Source organism: Lissotriton vulgaris, chromosome 9 (assembly GCF_964263255.1).
Source record: "Lissotriton vulgaris chromosome 9, aLisVul1.2, whole genome shotgun sequence".
Lineage (NCBI taxonomy): Eukaryota > Metazoa > Chordata > Amphibia > Caudata > Salamandridae > Lissotriton > Lissotriton vulgaris.
Window position 1 is genome coordinate 1,029,274,105 of NC_141697.1, and position 22,055 is coordinate 1,029,296,159.

Here is a 22,055-nt window from a genome sequence, read left to right on the forward strand (position 1 = left end):
TGTGGGGATCTCTGTGTGTGTGGGGATCTCTGTGTGTGTGGGGATCTGTGTGTGTGGGGGGGATCTGTGTGTGTGTGTGGGGGGGATCTGTGTGTGTGTGGGATCTGTGTGGGTGGGGGGATCTGTGTGTGTGTGTGGCGATCTGTGTGTGTGTGTGGGGATCTGTGTGTGTGTGGGGATCTGTGTGTGTGTGGGGATCTGTGTGTGTGTGGGGATCTGTGTGTGTGTGGGGAGATCTGTTTGTGGGGAGATCTGTTTGTGGGGAGATCTGTTTGTGGGGGGATCTGTTTGTGGGGGGGATCTGTTTGTGTGTGTGGATCTGTGTGTGCGTGGGGGGGATCTCTGTGTGTGGGGGGGATCTCTGTGTGTGGGGGGGATCTCTGTGTGTGGGGGGGATCTCTGTGTGTGGGGATCTCTGTGTGTGTGTGTGGGGATCTCTCTGTGGCGATCTGTGTGTGTGGGGATCTGTGTGTGGGGGGATCTGTGTGTGTGGGGGGATCTGTGTGTGTGGGGGGATCTGTGTGTGGGGGGGATCTGTGTGTGTGGGGGGATCTGTGTGTGAGGGGGGATCTGTGCGTGTGTGAGGGGGGATCTGTGCGTGTGTGAGGGGGGATCTGTGTGTGTGTGTGGGGGGGATCTATGTGTGTGTGTGTGGATCTATGTGTGTGTGGGTGGGGATCTCTGTGTGTGGGGGGATCTGTGTGTGTGTGTGGGGATCTCTGTGTGTGTGTGTGTGTGGGGATCTCTGTGTGTGTGTGTGTGTGGGGATCTCTGTGTGTGTGTGTGGGGATCTGTGTGTGTGTGGGGATCTGTGTGTGTGTCGGGTTCTGTGTGTGGGGGGATCTGTGTGTGTGTCGGGTTCTGTGTGTGGGGGGATCTGTGTGTGTGGGGGGATCTGTGTGTGTGGGGGGATCTGTGTGTGTGGGGGGATCTGTGTGTGGGGGGATCTGTGTGTGTGGGGATCTCTGTGTGTGTGGGGATCTCTGTGTGTGTGGGGATCTCTGTGTGTGTGGGGATCTCTGTGTGTGTGGGGATCTCTGTGTGGGGATCTCTGTGTGTGGGGGGGATCTGTGTGTGGGGGGGATCTGTGTGTGTGTGTGGGGGGGGGATCTCTGTGTGTGGGGGGGGATCTGTGTGTGGGGGGGATCTGTGTGTGTGTGTGTGGGGGGATCTGTGTGTGTGGGGGGATCTGTGTGTGTGGGGGGATCTGTGTGTGTGGGGGGGATCTGTGTGTGTGGGGATCTCTGTGTGTGTGGGGATCTCTGTGTGGGGATCTCTGTGTGTGGGGGGGGGATCTGTGTGTGTGTGTGGGGGGCGGATCTCTGTGTGTGGGGGGGGATCTGTGTGTGGGGGGGATCTGTGTGTGTGTGTGTGGGGGGATCTGTGTGTGTGTGTGTGGGGATCTGTGTGGGGATCTGTGTGTGTGTGGGGATCTCTGTGTGTGGGGATCTCTGTGTGTGTGTGTGGGGATCTCTGTGTGTGGGGATCTCTGTGTGTGTGTGTGGGGATCTCTGTGTGTGTGGGGATCTCTGTGTGTGTGGGGATCTGTGTGTGTGGGGGGGATCTGTGTGTGTGTGTGTGGGGGGGGGATCTGTGTGTGGGGGGGATCTGTGTGTGGGGGGATCTTTGTGTGTGGGGGGGATCTGTGTGTGGGGGGATCTTTGTGTGTGGGGGGGATCTTTGTGTGTGGGGGGGATCTTTGTGTGTGGGGGGGATCTTTGTGTGTGGGGGGGATCTTTGTGTGTGGGGGGATCTTTGTGTGTGGGGGGGATCTTTGTGTGTGGGGGGATCTTTGTGTGTGGGGGGATCTTTGTGTGTGGGGGGATCTGTGTGTGGGGGGATCTGTGTGTGGGGGGATCTGTGTGTGGGGGGATCTGTGTGTGGGGGGGATCTGTGTGTGGGGGGATCTGTGTGCGTGGGGGGATCTGTGTGCGTGGGGGGATCTGTGTGCGTGGGGGGATCTGTGTGTGTGGGGGGATCTGTGTGTGGGGGGGGGATCTGTGTGTGGGGGGATCTGTGTGTGGGGGGGGGATCTGTGTGTGGGGGGATCTCTGTGTGTGGGGGGATCTGTGTGTGGGGATCTCTGTGTGGGGATCTGTGTGTGGGGATCTCTCTGTGGGGATCTGTGTGTGTGGGGATCTGTGTGTGTGTCGGGTTCTGTGTGTGGGGGGATCTGTGTGTGTGTCGGGTTCTGTGTGTGTCGGGTTCTGTGTGTGGGGGGTTCTGTGTGTGGGGGGTTCTGTGTGTGGGGGGTTCTGTGTGTGGGGGGTTCTGTGTGTGGGGGGTTCTGTGTGTGGGGGGTTCTGTGTGTGGGGGGTTCTGTGTGTGGGGGGTTCTGTGTGTGGGGGGATCTGTGTGTGTGGGGGGATCTGTGTGTGTGGGGGGATCTGTGTGTGTGGGGGGATCTGTGTGTGTGGGGGGATCTGTGTGTGTGGGGGGATCTGTGTGTGTGGGGGGATCTGTGTGTGTGGGGGGATCTGTGTGTGTGTGAGGGGGGATCTGTGTGTGTGGGGGGATCTGTGTGTGTGTGAGGGGGGATCTGTGTGTGTGTGAGGGGGGATCTGTGTGTGTGTGAGGGGGGATCTGTGTGTGTGTGAGGGGGGATCTGTGCGTGTGTGAGGGGGGATCTGTGCGTGTGTGAGGGGGGATCTGTGCGTGTGTGAGGGGGGATCTGTGCGTGTGTGAGGGGGGATCTGTGCGTGTGTGAGGGGGGATCTGTGCGTGTGTGAGGGGGGATCTGTGCGTGTGTGAGGGGGGATCTATGTGTGTGTGTGTGTGGGGGGGATCTATGTGTGTGTGTGGGGGGGATCTATGTGTGTGTGTGGGGGGATCTACGTGTGTGTGGGGGGGATCTATGTGTGTGTGTGGGTGGGGATCTCTGTGTGTGGGGGGATCTCTGTGTGTGTGTGGGGGGATCTCTGTGTGTGTGTGTGGGGGGATCTCTGTGTGTGTGGGGATCTGTGTGTGTGTGTGTGGGGATCTCTGTGTGTGTGGGGATCTGTGTGTGTGTGTGTGTGTGTGGATCTGTGTGTGTGTGTGTGTGTGGATCTGTGTGTGTGTGTGTGGGGATCTGTGTGTGTGGGGATCTGTGTGTGTGTGTGGGGATCTGTGTGTGTGTGTGGGGATCTGTGTGTGTGTGTGGGGATCTGTGTGTGTTTGTGGGGATCTGTATGTGTGTGGGGGGATCTATGTGTGTGGGGGGGATCTGTGTGTGTGTGGGGATCTCTGTGTGTGTGTGTGGGGATCTCTGTGTGTGTGTGGGGATCTCTGTGTGTGTGGGGGGATCTCTGTGTGTGTGGGGGGATCTGTGTGTGTGGGGGGGATCTGTGTGTGTGTGGGGGGATCTGTGTGTGTGTGGGGGGGATCTGTGTGTGTGTGGGGGGATCTGTGTGTGTGTGGGGGGATCTGTGTGTGTGTGGGGATCTGTGTGTGTGTGGGGATCTGTGTGTGTGTGTGGGGATCTCTGTGTGTGTGTGGGGATCTCTGTGTGGGGGGTTCTGTGTGTCGGGTTCTGTGTGTGTGGGGATCTGTGTGTGTGGGGATCTGTGTGTGTGGGGATCTGTGTGTGTGGGGATCTGTGTGTGTGGGGATCTGTGTGTGTGGGGATCTGTGTGTGTGGGGATCTGTGTGTGTGGGGATCTGTGTGTGTGGGGATCTGTGTGTGTGGGGATCTGTGTGTGTGGGGATCTGTGTGTGTGGGGATCTGTGTGTGTGGGGATCTGTGCGTGTGTGGGGGGGGATCTGTGCGTGTGTGGGGGGGATCTATGTGTGTGTGTGGGGGGATCTATGTGTGTGTGTGGATCTATGTGTGTGTGGGTGGGGATCTCTGTGTGTGGGGGGATCTCTGTGTGTGTGGGGGGATCTGTGTGTGTGGGGGGGGATCTGTGTGTGTGGGGATCTGTGTTATTATTATTATTATGTATCTTATGTATCGCCAGAATCGACCCCGAAGGGGTATCTCCGCGCTTGCCTTGGGAACCCGTCCTGGCTTTTCCCTGTGAGATAGCCCCTACAGGGCATCCCCAGGGTGAAAGCCAGGCATCCCGCCGCGGGGGGGCCGTTGTGTGTGGGGATCTGTGTGTGTGTGGGGGGATCTGTGTGTGTGTGTGGGGGGATCTGTGTGTGTGTGTGGGGATCTCTTTGTGTGTGTGTGGGGATCTGTGTGTGTGTGGGGGGAATCTATGTGTTGGGGGGGAATCTATGTGTGTGTGGGGATCTGTGTGTGGGGGGGCATCTGTGTGTGTGGGGGGGCATCTGTGTGTGTGGGGGGGCATCTGTGTGTGTGGGGGGGCATCTGTGTGTGTGGGGGGGATCTCTGTGTGGGGGGGATCTCTGTGTGGGGGGATCTGTGTGTGGGGGGGATCTCTGTGTGGGGGGGATCTCTGTGTGGGGGGGATCTGTGTGTGGGGGGGATCTGTGTGTGTGGGGGGGATCTGTGTGTGTGGGGGGGATCTGTGTGTGTGTGTGGGTCTGTGTATGTGTGTGTGGGTCTGTGTATGTGTGTGTGGGGATCTGTGTGTGTGTGGGTATCTGTGTGTGTGTGGGTCTGTGTGTGTGGGGATCTCTGTGTGTGGGTGGGGATCTGTGGTGTGGGGATCTCTGTGTGTGGGTGGGGATCTGTGTGTGTGGTTGGGGATCTGTGTGTGTGGGGGGATCTCTGTGTGTGTGGGGCTCTGTGTGGGTAGCTTTTTTTGTAGGTGGCTCTGTGTGTGGGTGGCTCTGTGTGTGGGTGGCTCTGTGTAGGTGGCTCTGTGTGTGTGTGAGGGTGGCTCTGTATAGGTGGCTCTGTCTGTGTGAGGGTGGCTCTGTCTGTGTGAGGGTGGCTCTGTGAAGTGGCTGTGTGTGGGTGGCTCTATGTGAATGACTCTGTGTGGTGGCTCTGTGTGGGTGTAAATGCAATAGGTCATGCATATGCGAGTGATTAAGCTATTGGCATTGTAAATGACAATGCCATTTATTTAACGATTAAGCTATTGGCAATGTAAATGACAATGCTATTTATTTGTGATTAAAAAAAAAATAATAATAAAAAAATGTCATGAGCAATGCCAATAGCTCTACCTTTAATAATGCCGAGACCATTGCATTGTAAATGCTTGTTTATCTTCTTGGCTGGCATCCTCGGAGGGCCTTGGGAGCGATATTGCAATATACCATATGTCACTTTTTTTTTTTGTGAGTAAATCTGTTTTTTATTTTTCATAGTAAGAGCAACAGAAGGGTCTAAATGTATACATCGTTACGCCCACAACCCTGCACAGGGCCGGCCGCGTAATTCTAAATGACCTCAGGGGGATTCGGGGAAGCTTAGATGAGCATTTGAGACACAGTGTGTCTCCTACAACCCTTATTGGGATGGCCGCGTGCATATGTCACTTTTTAACTCTGTTTGTAATTAAATGTAATGTAATTTTTATATTTGTGCTTTTATGGCTATTTTTAGCCGAAATAAAGTTTTCTGAGACTGAGCATTACACCCATCTGATTTCCTGTAGATGGAAGTCCGTCCAGCTGCAGGGAACAGATTTTTCCCACAGTCACTGTGGACTATCTTCCATTTCTGTGCTTCTTGAAGTTCCGTCATGGGACTTCCAGTATTCGGAAAGAAACAATATATAGGTTCCTCAGAACCCTTGGAATGTGGATGGCTATTTTCATGCTTGAGGGCTCTGTGTAGCAGCTGGAAGTCTTCCATTGCCAGACCAGTCCCCTTTTGCACCTTTTTTAAAATATCATTGTTAGGTCTCGCAAGAGTCAGCGCATGCGCTGTCTGCAAGACATTTAGTAGGGGCTTTAAAAAGTGCTACCACAAGCTGCTTTGGCTGGCCTTGCGGTTGCTTTCAGTGCCTGATCAGGTGCCATCTGTCTTTCATCTCACTTGTTTGCTTTCCCGCTCCTCCGCCCCTCCACGCCACATCGCGCTGCTTTCACTTTTGCGGCGTGCGGCCAATGCTTGTTATCGGACAGTCTTAAGTGCATTACTGGGCAGAAACTTACTTAATGGCGCATCAGTAGCTAAATTTTTACTTTTTGTGTTCAATTTCCCCAAACAGATTTTCTTCGCGTGGGTTTTGTCCAACCCCGTCCCAATGATTGCATGCCACCTTAAGTTTAGGACTCTCTCGAAGCAACGTATACAACCGTTTTTTCCAGGATAATTCGATTTTAATGTATGTTTTAACAACCTTATTTTGTTCCACCTTTTCAAGAAATTTTTATGCACTTTGGAAGCCTGCACACGTGTGAGAAAGTCTCCCCTACCCGTGAATAGGAGGTCAGGGTAGCATGGATCGGATATGTGTATTATTTACACCGCACGCTTGAAGAAAAGGCCCAAGCCTCTAAGATATTGCCAAGGCTAGAGGCAAGCTTTGTACACAGTTTGGAAGTTTGTTTGGGGCTTTTCTCTCTATTTGGTATAAAAAGATGTCAATCGCCCCTTCCATCACGCTTTGCTTATCCCATAAGATTGGAAAAGTACCTCTTTTTAACCCCTATGTCTACTGTAAATAATGTAACCATAGAAATGCTGTGCACTGCTCTGACTTGGCACTTAAATATATGAATAAATAGAATTAAGAGATTGGTACTCTATTGTGAATCGCATGTAATACTAACATACAACTATTTACACTCGATATATAACAATAAAAGTTTAAGGGACGTCCTGCAATTGACTGTCTGCCTTCTGGGCGCACACATTTCCAGTACGACTTATCTTTTAAGCACATGCGATATTTGGACTGAAGTTTAATTCAGAAATATGGTTTGGGATGCAGGCTGGGTCCGGCCAGTGCAGTTTCATCAGTGTACTCACTGAACCATCCAGCACAGTGCCCTGAAGTGGTGCAGCGCCGGTTAATATTTAAGAGGAAATGCAAAAGCAACAAACTGATGTCACATCTCCTCGGGTCGCATTTAAAGCCCTGTGGCCAGCTCGATTTTAGGGACCCGCTTCGGTCCAATCTAGAGCGCCAGTAACAGGCTGCAGGGTCCTGGCACTTCGGGGATTGGCCCACTTCATACCTCGATGCCCCCTTGGAGGGTTACCGAGGGCTCGAGCTCAAACCTATGTCTGGGAAAACATAATATGGGGGTGATGTGTGCCCCAAGTAGAGCTGGTGGGGGAAGCTGATCAGACATGTCTCAGAATGCACATTCCTCAGCCCTCTCGTCTGCAGGCACAGAGGCGGCCAAGCCTTTGTTTCTCGAGATTCAAAGCAATGTAAAGAAAATATAACATGGGTAGATTTGAGCTTAGTTCAGTTCGAGATCCCCAGAAGAAAGTCTGCGTGGAACGAACCCTCGCAGCTTCTAACTGCGAGTTTATTGGGGGCCATAAGCTTTATGTGCTTGAAAGAAATTTCCGCAGCGGCGGCCCCTTTTCAATAAAATAAAAATCAAGTTTCCATTCTGCAAACGACCTGGTGTCCCACCTCCTACTTTTGACCCACTTAATCGAGAACCATCCATTTGACCCAACTACTGAAACTCTCTGTACTCTTGATGTTGAATCGTTGTACACCAACATTCCTCAAACAGAAGCCCTACTAACCATGGAAAGAATTCTCAATACCCGACCACGCCCACACACTGTACCTACCCTTTTCATCAATCAATTACTTGAAATTTGTTTAACTCAGAACTTCTTCATGTTTGATGGTGAATACTATCAGCAGGTGAAGGGAACTTCGATGGGCGCAATTTTTGCCCCGACCTTGGCCATTCTTTACATGGACTGGCTTGAATGTGACATCATCTTACCAGCCACGAACCCATTCCACCATGGATTGGTACAATGGAAACGTTATATAGACTATGTCTTTATGATCTGGAAAGGCCCTGTTGAAGCCCTGCCATTATTCCAACATTGGCTTAACAATAATTGTAATGGTCTAACGTTCACCTTAACCCACAGTAAAACTAGCATTCCTTTCCTGGATCTCTGTATACAACACAGTGACGGCGTATTGTTTACATCCCTATTCCGTAAACCTACGGAAAGGAACACTTTACTGAGTTACAGTAGCTGTCACCCGCGAGCCCTGAAAGATAGCTTACCCTATTCCCAATTTTTACGTCTGAGACGCAATTGTTTTCTCAAGACGGACTATTTTAGGGAAGCGAATGAACTGGCAGACAAACTAAGATTCAGAGGTTATCCACATCGGCTAGTCAAAAACGCTATGAAAAGGGCGTGGTACTGCCCACGTGAATCTCCCTTGGAACCAAAAGAAAAAAAGCAATCGGACCAACTAGTATGTGTCACTAGTTTCTCTGCAGTATCCAATAAGATTAGCAAGAGTATCAAAAAAAAACTGGCACATCCTTAATTCTGGGGACTTTAACTTTGACCCTCCCATGTTTGCTTTTAAGAGAAGCAAAAATCTCAAAGACCATCTGGTAAGGGCTGCCCTCCCCTCGCCCAAACCGGCGAACACCCTCAGAGACTTATGGGAACTTCCCCCTCTTAGGGGACACTCTAAATGTGGCAACTGTGTGGTTTGTGATTTGTGTATTGAATCTAAAGAATTTACCTTTGGTGAGGTGAAAAATGTTTTGCACACTTTTACCAATTGTAACAGCTGTAACCTGGTATATGCCATCTTGTGCCCATGCAATTTGATCTACGTGGGACAGACCAAGCAAAAGATTAAACTGAGAATTTCGCAACATCGCAGTAGGATCAGATGCAAAACTGAAAAAGCCCCTCTCGTTGAACATTTTATTGACAAAGGACACACCGAGAATGATTTAAGATGGACTGTGATCAGCCAAATCATTCTCCCACCCAGAGGGGGAGATTTGTCTAAGCTTCTCAACAAGGAAGAACTAAAATGGATTTTAAGGACTAATAGCTTGAATTCCGGACTCAATCAGCAGGAGGATTGGACTAACCTTGCATAGATTGTGCTAGTTGGGCTCTGAATAATGAATTGCTAAGTCGAATATGTGGAACTTTGAACTGTACATGTTTAAATTGTCCTTCACTGGTTTTAGCGTCACGTTATGCTATCACACTCTCACTTTATTCACTTTCACTGTAATCCTAGGAACCCTTCACTCACCCTTCATGGCCGCCCCATGTCCTTCTTTTATTTTTATTTTGACCATGTGACTGCCCTTCCCACCCATCATGGCCGCCCCCATGTCCTTCTTTTATCTTTATTTTGACCATGTGACTGCCCTTCCCAATCAGTGTGCATCCCCTATCGCCACTCCCATCATGTGACCGTTCCCTCCAATCACCAAGGTATAAATTTACTTCCTGGTTGCTCGCCTGTGCACCGGCCCGGGAAGCACTTGCAGTCGTCTGTTAAGGTAAGCAAATGGCTACCCACCACCCCCCTCTCCAATCCCTTGAGGCATTTTGTACCCCTTTGCTTACTAAGCCTAAATTCCCCCTTGTTTGATTCCCTCAGGCTCGTGAGGAATCAGCCCATTGTTGGCGCCTCAACCACTCCACGGGGTAAGCTCTTTTCTTAGGCACTTCACCACGAACGACCTGGACTCCCATTACCTTGTTAATGTTCCCTCTCGTAATTTTAGGAGATTGATCTCCGTGGCATACCTGCCTGAAACCCAACCCTGCCAGAAACGTAATCACCGTTTAAGCTGGCCGTTTAAATTGGGACTATCCGGTTCCTCCGCGGGTGAGTTATTTAGCCAGCGCCCAATTTTTGATTCCTGTTTTCAGAACTAATTGATTACTTATAGAACCTCCGGTCCCTTTGCAGATAACGACTGCCCCCTACTCCCTGCCACCGGCCGGCACCCACTGTGTGCGCCTCGCCCAATGCGGTAAGCTTGTAGATTGCTTGGTAGGCGATCGCGACCCCTCACTTCTACACCATATACTCTGTTGTGTATCTGTTACTATATTTCAAGTAATGGTGTAAATGTGAATTCTGTTATTGCTATATGCACTGAAAACAATAGCTTTTGCCTAAACACCTTTCTCTACCTTCTATCCACTCCGCTAACCATGACAATTTGTAAACGTCTGGGCACAGGCTTGTGCCCATCTCCAAGAAATTGTTGAAGGTATCTCCTAATATTGTGGTTCTAAATTAAATATTAGACCTCTGCCCGGCTGGGCAAGTCAATTTACAATGTAGTTTCCATTGTGTCTATATTGACCTTTTGACTATATCCCTCCTTGCATAGGACCGCTGTTGTCTTTACTCATATGTTCCCCGAGGTCCTGTGCTGACTCGATTGGGTGCCCTTGTTGTTTTTTATTATTTTGACCCACAGCACTTCTAAAGCTACGAAAACACAAGATTAAAAGAGAAGCGCATAGAGAATAACAAGCCACTCCAAGCCCCACAATATACGGCTGGGTGAGGGACTGGGAAGATGGACTCCGTTTCTTAATCATGCTCTTCCCCTGCTGGAGAAAACAAGCATTGGCATAGCCAATTCTCGCCTTTGGGACCTTATAAGTATTTAATTATGCAGCTCAATATCATTGGTACAACAGCACCAACTGTTGCATGGCTAAACACTTATAAGGTCCCAAAGGCGAGACCTATTGGCTATTCCAATGCTTGTTTTTTAAAGTTGCTAGCTTCATGGTTTACAAACCTAGGAAGGTTTTAGAACAACATTTGCTAATCGTTGCTCAACAATCATGGAAAGTATACATATTCTAACTGTACAGTTCTGTTCACTGCATAACTCTTAGTCTCTGCCATTCATATTTTAAACATTTCTGACAGGAGGGAAGTGTACAGTGGCTGCAGTGTACTACAATTATCTTATCTCGAAGGTACTGAAATATATCAGTTAAATTGCTTTTGAAAAAACACTGTGTTAAACAAAATCTTTTACTAATTCAAAATGATCAGATATTTAACTGCATCACCTCTTGCGATTTTTTTTAAAGTATATCGCACTAAGGTTTTTTTTGTTTTGTTGTATAAATCCTTACTGCTGGGTTTCAAACCTGTGAGGGGGAAGGTGTAAGTTTAGTCAGTGGTTGATGTATGATGGTCCCTGGTCGTATAGGGCTGTGAAGATCTGGATCAACATGTTGAAGTGGCATTGCTTCTGAATGTAAGCCCATTTGAGCATCTTGAGGTGGAGAGAGATGTGGGTCCATTTGGGGAGGTCTAGTATGAGTCTGGCCGCTGAGTTCTGTGTTTTTGCAGTCTCTTGAGGAGGTGTGAGGTGATTCCTATGGTAAGTGCGTTGCCGTAGTCTAGTTGGCTAGGGACCTGAGCTTGAGTGACGGTGCTTCTGGTGTTGATGGGGAGCCACTTAAAAGTTTTGCGGAGTATGCGAAGAGGAAGCAGGCAGAAGCCACTGCGTTTATTTGTCTTTTCATGGTGAGCTTGTTATCCAGGATGATGCCATTATTGCAGGCATGGTTGGTCGAAGTTGGTGAGGGTCCTAGTTCGGGGGGCCACCAGGTGTCAGTGTGGCAAAGGGTCTTCTGATAATGTGAGGATGAGCTAGGTATCGTCGGCAGTCATGTAGGTGTTGAATGGGGTGGGGCTGAGGAACGAGCCATGGAGGACACCACAAATGGTGTTTTTGGGCTCTGAGTGCACTGCTTATCATCTTGCTCCCAGGGTTGCAGATGTAGTGGTGGCGGGGGTCCATGGATGGACGAAGGTCATGGCTGCATTGTCTTGCATGGTGAACTGGTCCCTGGTGGTGAGCAGGTGGTTTTGTTCCTCAGTCGTGGGGTCGAGATGGCTGAGGAGGTAGTTGGGTTGGGGTTCGAAATTGCTGTAGATGGTGGATATTTTGTCATTGAAGAAGTCTGCAAGGGAGTTTTCGGTGGGTGAGGGGCTGAAGAATTCTCTGACGATGTTGAAGAGTTCCTTGATGTTAATCGAGCTTGCTTCGATGTGGTGGGTCAGAGCGCTTTTTTCTTCCTTTTCAGGAGATGGTGTTCTTTGTTGAGGGCAGGTTTAACTGTTGTTTAGTCCGTGGGTTCCATGCTGGTGCGCCATTTCCTTTCGAGTCGTTTGCAGGTGCTATTCATGGTTCTTAGTTCCGTCGTGTACCAGCTGACTTGCTTGGAGGACCTTTAGAGCTTGGTGGGTTTGCAGGGGAAGACTACTTTTATGTATTTGGTAACATTTTAAGCTAATTTCTATTTACTTTTCATTTGAAGTCGGCACTTTTTTTCACACCATTACATTTTGTTATGGTGTAGTGTAACTGGATACCCTCCTGTACAGTTATGGATGGTTGATGCATGTTGTGATGTCAGCTTCTGTCTTTTCTGACCTCACACAGATCGATAACAGGGCATGTCAGATGAATTTGTGGTGCCCGGGTAAAAACTGCCGGGGTTCCATCCTTGTTCTGTTTCAAGTGTATTTGACCGTTCATAGCACATGTATTGTCTCTGTCACCGATAAAAAGCTGAGAGTATTTGAAGATACATTTGCACTGGGTTGGGAATTCTCTGGGAATTTTGGAAATGTTAATGGCAAATTGGGCGGCTTGTTTAAGTATTGTGGTCAAGCAGCATTGACCAAAACAAAAGATGGTCAGCAGGTAAGCCTCCCCTAACCACCAGAAACACTGAAGTTTTTCCTCGGGCATGGGCCATGGATAACTGGTTGATCATACCTCCACTTGAGCAAGCCAGTAGGTCTGGAATTGGTGGTCAGCCTTTTGGCTTTGTCAATGCGTGACTTGTTTTGGCATGTATTTTGTAAAACCTTATTGGTGTGGGGACCCGCGGGCCCTCACCATCATAGCAAACATTAGCAAAAGCAAAAATTGTTTTTGGTCTCAAAAAGCACACATTGCTACTATAGTTCCTGGCACTGAACAAAACTACTTTGTGTGCCGATAAGCTCCTTGTGTAAGAGCAGAATGCTGTCACTCACAGTAAAGCCGGCCGATTGAGAGTAAGTCTAAAAAGTGCACCTGTAGTAGATGGCCTTGCATTAAGTGCAGATATACAGCTTTTGTGAATTCACAAGAATTTACAGAATGAGGCCAAAAAAATAGTACTTCTAGAAAATATTTGTGAACTGCATTTTAGCATGAGCAAATATGCATGTGTATATTTGCTCAAGCGAAAATCTGAGTGTTTTCAAGTTCACTTTCCCTCCAACCAATTTTTTCTCCAACCTGGGAAACATGTCATGTCTGCCATTGTCAGGAGGAGTAAGTTCCAATATTTTTCATTATGGGGAAAAAATTAGAAAAGAGTTGGCGAAAACCCTTAAATAATGCAAATTAGTAGGTTTGCACAGACTCAAACTGGCATTCCAGCCCTGGAACTATTGCTTTCCTCTACCTTCAGCCTCAGTATGTCTACCTGCGGAAACATGGCAACATAAGGGAATTGCTAGTATTCCAACCCTATTATGGTATGAGCCCTGGAATAATCAGTGAGGCTATATCGGAGCTCTTATATAATGAGATTGCTGCCAAAGGAACAAGTAGATTTTGTTACAGGACAATTAGATATGTGAAGCAACCTGCCCCATGGACCAGTAGATATTTTATAAAAATTCCACTCCCCTGACCAATTCAAGCACGTAAAGACTGGCAGATTGTTGGCATTGGAACCAGTCTGAAAGTCCATAAGGACTTTTTTAGTGACTTCAGAAACATATGGTCTCCTGTCAAATATGGTAGCCTCCAAGTAGCCAATGTGGTGAAGCATCGAAGGGAGCAGGAATGATAAAGTTTGCGTAGAAAAACCGAGAGGGCAGGTGCTCCATGCCAGGTAATTGACCCCCACGTGTGTACTGAATAGATAAGTAGGGGATGCTTTTCCAGCACCCACATAATGAATGCCACTAATTTGCTGGTAGTTGTATCTCAGCATTTGAGGGTCATTTTAATAGTTTTTAGGTTTCGCCTGGCGTAGCACTGCGCAGCAGTGTTCGCGCAGGCGAAATCTTATGTTAGAACAGTATGGGGCTTTGTCCCGCCTCTCTCTTCCATTGGCTAGCTCCATAAATGGAGGCTAGCCATTGGAAGAGAGATGTGTCAATCTTCACGGGAGCAGATTGGTGGGTGTTCCGCTGTTTTTTTCGCTCTCCGCCCCTTTGCGATCGTCATTGCGGCGGTGGGCGGTGGTTTATTATTTTTTTTAAAGGTTTGTTTTGGCCATTTTGAAAGTGTCGTCTTTGAAAGCAGAGTCTTGTCTTTCCTTGCTGTGTCGGTTTTGCTTTCCTGCATTAACCCATCTCTGTTTCTCTCTCCCTTTCCTACCCTTTCTCCTCCTTCACTATATCTTCCAGCCCGCTTCCCTTTCTGCAAGGTTCCTCCGCCTCGCCTCCACTCCACGTGAGACATTCATTGGTTCTTGCCAATGCTTTGGCTGTGATCGGTGAAGCTACAATCTATGTAGTGACAGATGACACCATGGCTGAGCTCCTAAAAGGCCCTTCGCGTCGTCGCAGAAGCCGAGCTTCCCAGCGGGTGCCCTGTCTTCCTGCCCCCTTCAGCCATGACACGCGCTCGGGCTCCTCTGCGGAGCGCGCCAGGCTCTTTTGTGCATCAAAAAGTAATGAAGTCTTGCTCAGCTGCGGCCCCTGCCCCCCTCCAGCCCCCGGGCTCCATGCCCACTGAAAGCTCGTTTTCTATTTCTGCTGGGCGGGTCGTGGGGGTCAAAGACAGTGACCGTGACCTTTCTTTCCTAGCAGATATGCCGTGGGTGCTCTGGGAACGTCCCAGTCCGGCATTCCTCCTGGGCAGAGGACCTCTTAATAGCGCAGCAGTACCCTGGATGACTGGCGTGACCCCGGGGTTCCTGCTGCTGCTTCGAGCAAAGGTACATATTAGGCCGTAAAACATTAAGAGTCTGTGGGTTACGCTGGCTTGTGAATATATCGTGACTTCTGTTCCACACTCGGCAACAGGCCAATTAGCCCGCCACCCCTTCATGTCGTGCGGCTGTGAACCCGTCTTCAAAGCGTCCCCGTCTGTTTACAGGGCTTAGAGATGTAAAACACTTCCCACTTGGCTGAAAGCTGAAGAATTCCCGTTTCAGGCGCGGGTGGCACATCCGGGTAGGATTTTTTTTCTTTACTTTCCATTACATAATCAAGTTTGCCATCGCCTGGCTGAGCTGTGAGAACTAAATCGAGAAAGGAACAAGACTCAGTTTGTTGGCGTGTGGGCTTCACCGGCACGCGGGTCAAGTGACTTCTCTTCTCAAACCTGAGAAGATCTATTTTGGATAGGAACACCAAAAATATATTTGGAATTCGAGCCGGGGGATGAATGGTAAGGTATGCTATATCTAAGGCGACAGACAGGGTGTCTTGCTAGAGAGCTGCACTCTTGGACATGCAGCCATGCCTGGCACTGGTTGGTAGTCCTAAATTCGTAATGCAAAGTAAAACTAAGTATTCGAGAGCGAAGTAGCTCAACGTCACTCGCCTCTAACACCACACACGCGGCAGCGAGGTCTGTTATTGCATAGGATGCTGGATGGTATAACATCATTTCAATCAGCCATCTTTGCTTTTTTAATTTATTTTGGCTCACAGAGGACTGCGTCCTTACTCGAGGTACGAAGGTTGCTCTTGTTTGCTTTGGTTTCAGGTGGGAGAAACAGTACTACGAGACTTGTGTGTTTTAAGCCAACAGACAGTATCTCATTTGATGGTTTATTTGTGGTCAGTGGACGGCCACTCCTTGTTTTGAAACCAGTAGGGCGATTACTTGGCAGCAGGTCAAACGAACAGGACGATCCAGTTTGGGTTGTCATCTCCCCCAGCCAAGTCTGACAATTGTGACGTCGTAGCATCCAATTCGATAGCCCGGCTTAAGAGCACAGCCTGAATTGTGTAGTTTTGTGTTTGCACCGTATAATTCCTCGTGCCCTGTGCGGGGTGCTAAAACATGCTTGCTTGGAAGGATTTGTGCTTGCATGTGGTCAGAGCTGTGATTTTGTCGTGTCTTGGGACTCCACGCTTAGCAGTGTGATGGACGAAGGGTAGGTGGGAGATGGGGTGCGCTCGGCTTACATTTGCTGGTTACCATAGGTTGCTCTTCTATTCCCATGTTAGGTTTATGGTGATTACCGAACACTTTCAAACCACCTCCTGTGCTGCACTCAGCAATTAGGATATCAAGTGTGTAATGTCCTTAAGTGTGAGTTTGCAGCACTTAGTAACTGTTGAGTGCCCCATTGTCCTTCTATTGAGTGCTCCTTTGTCCATCTGGGGGCTTTCTTCGGTTAAGGCTGAGTGCGCTTGCGTTAGGGGGGTGTAGTGTGCTGCGGCCATGCAGTGCTGCACACCTGGGGAAGGAAGACTAGTGCGAGTACTTGAGTGGTGCAGTGTCAGTGGGCTACATTTTTACACTGGATGTGTAATGGATGGGGTTGGATGAGTCGCATACCAGGAGATGGGAGAAGTGCTTGCAAAAAGTCCAACCGACCAGTGGATAGAGTACAATTCAACTTTATTGTAGGATTAGTTGGACGATAACAAATTACATTAAAAATGAGAACAAATGCACAGTAATCGAAGAGATGAGCCGTGGAAGAAGCAAATCCTCACCAGAAGTATTTATAACAAACATTATATTGTAATTGGATAAAACAGGATATCTCACTGTAAAAGAAACATTGGAGATATATACATCTCCAGTGCTTCTTTTACCGTGAGATTTTCTGTTTTATTCAATTACAATATATATACATGTTTACACCCCTGAAACACTAAAGTGGTTAGAGTAGACTTTTTACAGTCATTCCTGCTATCACATTCTGTGTGATTTAATTGCACACAATAAGTGGCCATGTGTATGCCCAGACATCCCAAGTTCACTGTCCAATAGGATCCAACCTCTACCTCACAGATTAGGCGAACCAAGGATGAACTGTTTCAATAGGAGCAGGGGGATTGCTGACTTGCATAAGGTGGGCCTTTGTCTAGAGTGGCACAGTGGGTGAAAAGAAAAGGTAGAATCTTACGCCAGGTGATTTTTGGAAACATTTATTCTGTCACCTTTGGGGGGGGGGGGGTGTGTGTGTGTGTGTGTGTGACTGACATACAATTACGTTGAATGCAGGAAGATGTTCTGCACGTGTAAGACCAATTTTTTCTTTATTCCCAGGGCTGCACTCCCTAAAACTAAGAGCGAAGCCTTGTAAAAAAAAAAAAAGATTCAAAGTGTGCAGTTTGAAAATTCAAGGTTCACTTACTGAAAATCCATTCAGTACATCTGCTCAGTTAACATTTGGGTAGTGATTTCACAGAGCGTCCTTTGTTCTATTGCATTCAGTATTTACTTAAGATACTACCATCTTAGCCCCAAGCCAATTAAATGAGTCTGACCATGTGGGTTTCTGAGTGTGTTGTGGTGTTGTGTAAGAAAACTCGGGAATCTTCCATGAAGGTTGATGTGCAGGGTGTCAAGGAAACTGCTGGTTAAGGTAGAAAGCCACTAACCCCACCCACCTGCAATTTCCTAACCAGAATCATTTATAGTATACTTAGTTGAATGTCTACGAGTATCTACCCCCTTCTTGCTTTATTTATTATTTGACATCTTGAAAAGTGTACAGAGAATCCAATCTTTTTACATGAGTCATAGGAGTTTCGCCATGCTGCTGAAAGTCTTGATGAAGACATAACTACCATCAAGGAACGTGTGTCATGTCTTGCTCTGAGAATTGACAGAATCTGTATGTTCCACTGTTTCAGTGTACATGATGGATATCAAGTCCTCCCAGGACAAGTTTTCTTCTACCTCACTCTGGCAGACCTTAACAATCGAGCTCTGGCCTCATAATTGGTTTACTTGCCCCATAACACATCTGTTAGTTGGACGCGGAGCAATCTGATTCCAAAGCGCCTTGCAGCCTCCCTGTAAAACCTTTGTGGTTCACAAAGACTGTGCGGTAAAGTGCATCCTGTTCTTCTTTATGGGATCTTATGCACTGGACATCACACTCGCATCCCTTCTTTATGGTAGACTTCTGCAGAGTGTGGCACGCATTCACAGGATTGGAAATTAAAGGCATTCCACTGCTCCCCAGAGCGAACTTAGCCTATGTCCTACACTCCCACTGCCAAACATATCCTAGGAAGTTTACAGTCGCCACATTAACTTCACCTCAGTGCTGTTGTTTGTTAATGCTACTTTCTCTGCAGTTACAACATAGGCTCCAAAAAGATTTGCCAGAAAGAATCGGACTCCACACTCATCGAGGTGGAGGTATCCAGAATGCAAGCTACCTCAGGCAAACTGTCGAGCACTTCTCCATGCCAATTATTGATTGGAAACCATGAATGCACTGAAAATGCAATCAATAACTCCCAGAAGAAGTCCTTCTAGGATAACGTTCACTTCTTGACGACTTACTTATGGATCCGAATCTCTCTTCTGATTATTGTAGCAGTAATACCCCTTAATCTTTTAAGATTGCCCTCCTACTGCGTAGCTGAGATTATGTTATAGAAAAGGAACATTATCCCATGCCCATGGATAAGACGTCAACAGTAGTGTGGATGATGGAATTTCATGCCTGCTTGTGACCCGGTTTCGTGCCTCGGTTGCCTTCTTGTGACCTGGTTTTAGTGCCTCTGTTGCCTGCTTGTGAGCCGGTTTTCGTGCCTCTCATGCCTGCTTGTGACCCGGTTTTAGTGCCTCTGTTGCCTGCTTGTGACCCGATTTTTCGTGCCTCTGTTCCCTGCTTGTGCCTCTGTTCCCTGCTTGTTCCCTTTATCATTGTTTTTCGCCTTTCTCTTCCTCCTCCTCCTTCCCATTTACTACAACATATACAGGAGAATTTGTCATGAGCAATGACAAAAGCTCTAACTTTTACAAAAGCGAAACAGTTGCATTGTAAATGCTTGTTATTACTGGGACTGACATGGTTTAAGCGGCGTCCCCAGGAAGAAGGGGTGCTTGAAGGCATTTCATGGACCATCTGTGCCATGTACACCAAAAGGGTGTTCCTGATGGTAGAACCTGGGCTGGTATATACTTCAGGACCATTGCAAACTGCGACCCTCTAAGTGGTACAGTGGGTTCAAGACAAGAGAGGACTAGACTTCAACAAATCTGTGTTACCAGTCTTATTACTGCCCTCCTCAAAATCAGGCCCTTGGACGCTAAAGCCCTGCTAAAAATGAGGTCTCTGACATTTTAAATTCTTCTGTGCTTCCATAAATTAACAGTTATGTTTTTTGTTTTACAGATGAATCCAAGGGCTGCTTACTAGATCCATCCCTTTGTAAAAAATGGAGAAAAATAAACCTGTGAAGCGTTTGTACGTTGGGGGACTTGGCCACACAATATCTCAAGCAGAACTAAAAGAAAGATTCAACAAGTTTGGAGATGTAACTGATGTTGAAATCGTTACTAGAAAAGATGAGCAAGGTAAAGGTGGTTTTATGTGCATTTAAGTATAATGTTCATATTCATAGTAGCTTGGTATGTTCGAAAGTTTCCGAAGAGTGATAATCATGCAGTGCACTCCATCCACTAGTTTTCGGACAGTAAAGAATGCCAAAAGGGGAAGTGTATCCTACTCAATCATGTAAGGTCTAAGATATGAACTGATTGATTTTGGCTGAGGTAGGTGACATTTATGCCGGACACTAGCTAGTGGATGGGAAGGATTCCTGGCCCCTCCCTAACCAATGAGATATTCATTCCCATGGGTAACTCTGCCCACTTTTGTTGCAGTTCCTCTTTGCTCTATTGCAAACAATCCCACAGTGCCTCTCACTCTGAAAATCCAAGCTGGAGAAACCCTTCTCACCCCCCACCCCCATACAGAGCCTTTGTGACCACCCAGATGTGTGGGCCTTTCCAGGTGTTGGGTAACATTTCCTTGTGAAAGGGAAGGCCCCTTTGAAGTAAATTATGTTCCTAGTCCCATCACTACATGTCTTCCTGCTAGGAGAACAAAACACACCACCACTCCCAAGCCCATGTCTCTGCACTGGTAGCAGTTTTTACGCTTGAGCAGGAGTATTCACTGACTGGACTACAGTTGGAATGCTAATGCAAATTAGCACCTAGGAGCTCAGGCAGAGAGAAGGTAACTTTCTAAAAGTTGTTTTTCCTAATATTTATTAAAAAATTTCTTCGCTGTTGAGTTTAACCATTTTTCGAGTTGGTCCTTAGCCGGATATGTCTGAATAATATGTAATATCGCTTCTCAGTGTTTCTCTATGGGCCAGCCTGACTTGCTACAGTGAAAATAGCTTTTGGGTGTTAGACACTGTAAAGACATGTTAATTTTAAATTTCTACATGACCTATGTTTAAATACAATGCATCCTGCCTCGTGGGCTACAAGACCTCCGTAGGGGTGACTTACTATCTTCAAAACTGAGGTTTTCTCCCGTCAAATGTATTAATTTTGACTTCCGACTGCAGCTTTTCAACTGCAGCATCCATGCTACAGTGTTAGGTCTGGAGTCATTTTTGCCTTATCACACTAGTGGATAGCACAGTAGTGTTGTATTCCATAGGTGACAATACATTTCTTTTCCATGGTGTATTTTGACCACTGTATACATGGCCTTATAGGAAAGTTAACTAGGCGGGGCGTGGCTTGGACGGCAAAGAGGATGTTTCCCTGAGTCAGCCGCTCTGTCGTACCTGGGAGCAATCTCGGTGATTGTGGACCTTCACGCCGTACAAAAGTACACAGAAATTAGACCCCTGTGTGTCGGAAGGACCGGGGGAGAAGAAGTTACTTAAAATGGGTGCCCACCACGTGATATAGCCAAACGTTCCAGGAGTCGAGGCAGGACACAAGATGGGGCCACAAAACTGAAACTGAACCCTCAGAACCACAAGCAATGAGCGGCCGAGACGGAGAGCAGCAAATATCAGCTGAGCGCCTCCACCCGCGGTGACTGCCCATCAGCTAAGGTCAGATAAGATAAAGATCCAGCAGAACCCCCATAACGACCCAGCTTAGCCCACCGGCAGAGGTAACACAAGCGTAGCTCGCGCTGCATACGCGCTAGCGAGAGCGCGTATGAGCTCAGCGGCTGCACAGAGGGGGACAGCGCTGCAAAAAACTAGACAAAGGGGCATTAACAAACCCAGTGCATTCAAACAGCTGTACCCAAGCTGGACAAAACCGAAACTGAATCCTAAACAGACTCACCCCAGAGAAGAGGCCGCCATCTTAGGGGTGGTGCCTCCGCATCCCGAATCACAGCCTGCGGCGCTACTCCGAGAATCCTGCACCCACAAAACCCCAAGCAATGAGAGGCCAGTAAGGAGAGGAGTGGAGCGCCCCCATCAGCGATGACTGCCCGTCAGCAAGGGACAGATAAGAACAGCACCGCAGCACCCCCGCAATGCTCGAGCGTGCTAAAGCCTTATCCACCCGGCAGAGGAGGTACAATGGTGTATGCGAAAGCGCATATATGGTGAGCGGCTGCGGTTGCACAGAGGGGCACTAACGAAGCCAGTGCGACAAATCCGAGTTAGCCAAGCCGCATAAAAACTAAACTGAAACCCTAAACGGACTCAGCCCAGAGACGAAGCCGCCATCTTAGGGAGGGTTGCCACTGCAGTTCGAACCACTGTCTGCCACAACGCGCCGGCTCAAGCGGACTAAAGTCTGTTCCAATCGCCAGAGGAGGTAAAAGCGCAAAAGTGAGACTGCCCATGAGCAGAGCGGCTCCGGTTGAACAGCAGGGGTCAAACTAAGCCAGCGCGACCAACCAGCTGTAAAAACGAAACTGAAACCCAAAACGCTCTCACGAGGTAGCCATCATAGGGGAGGTTGCCACCACATTCCCAATCACGGTCTGCCGTGCTGCTCGAGAGAACCCAGAGCTGAAGCAGCGAGACCTGAGGAGACCCTTACAACCCGCAGCAAAACACACAAAGGGAATACTACCTATACGTGGGGCTGCTTATCGCAGGGAGTACGCCGCGCTGTCATGAGGTGACAGACGGAACCCACACAACGTTAGCAGGAAGACGACTGCTGACTCCACACACGTGTCAGCCAACAAGGCAAAGCGCCCAAAATCCTACAAGGTCAGCCGTCTCGAGTGTGCGGGGGGAGGCACAACAGGTGGCACAGACGGAAAGGACTGGCGGGCCGATCACTGGCCACAGCATGAACAGACA

At 48.3% G+C, this 22,055-nt stretch overlaps 1 protein-coding gene across 1 annotated transcript in view; it reads left to right on the forward strand.

Moving 5' to 3' along the window:
• The window catches only part of NOL8 (nucleolar protein 8), a 297,417-nt gene that overhangs the window by 16,853 nt on the left and 258,509 nt on the right, over nt 1-22,055 (forward strand). The window contains exon 2 of the mRNA XM_086938941.1: nt 19,145-19,326. Coding sequence (XP_086795067.1) covers nt 19,188-19,326 — 139 coding nt within the window. The 5' untranslated portion in view covers nt 19,145-19,187. The remainder of the gene's footprint in view (nt 1-19,144; nt 19,327-22,055) is intronic.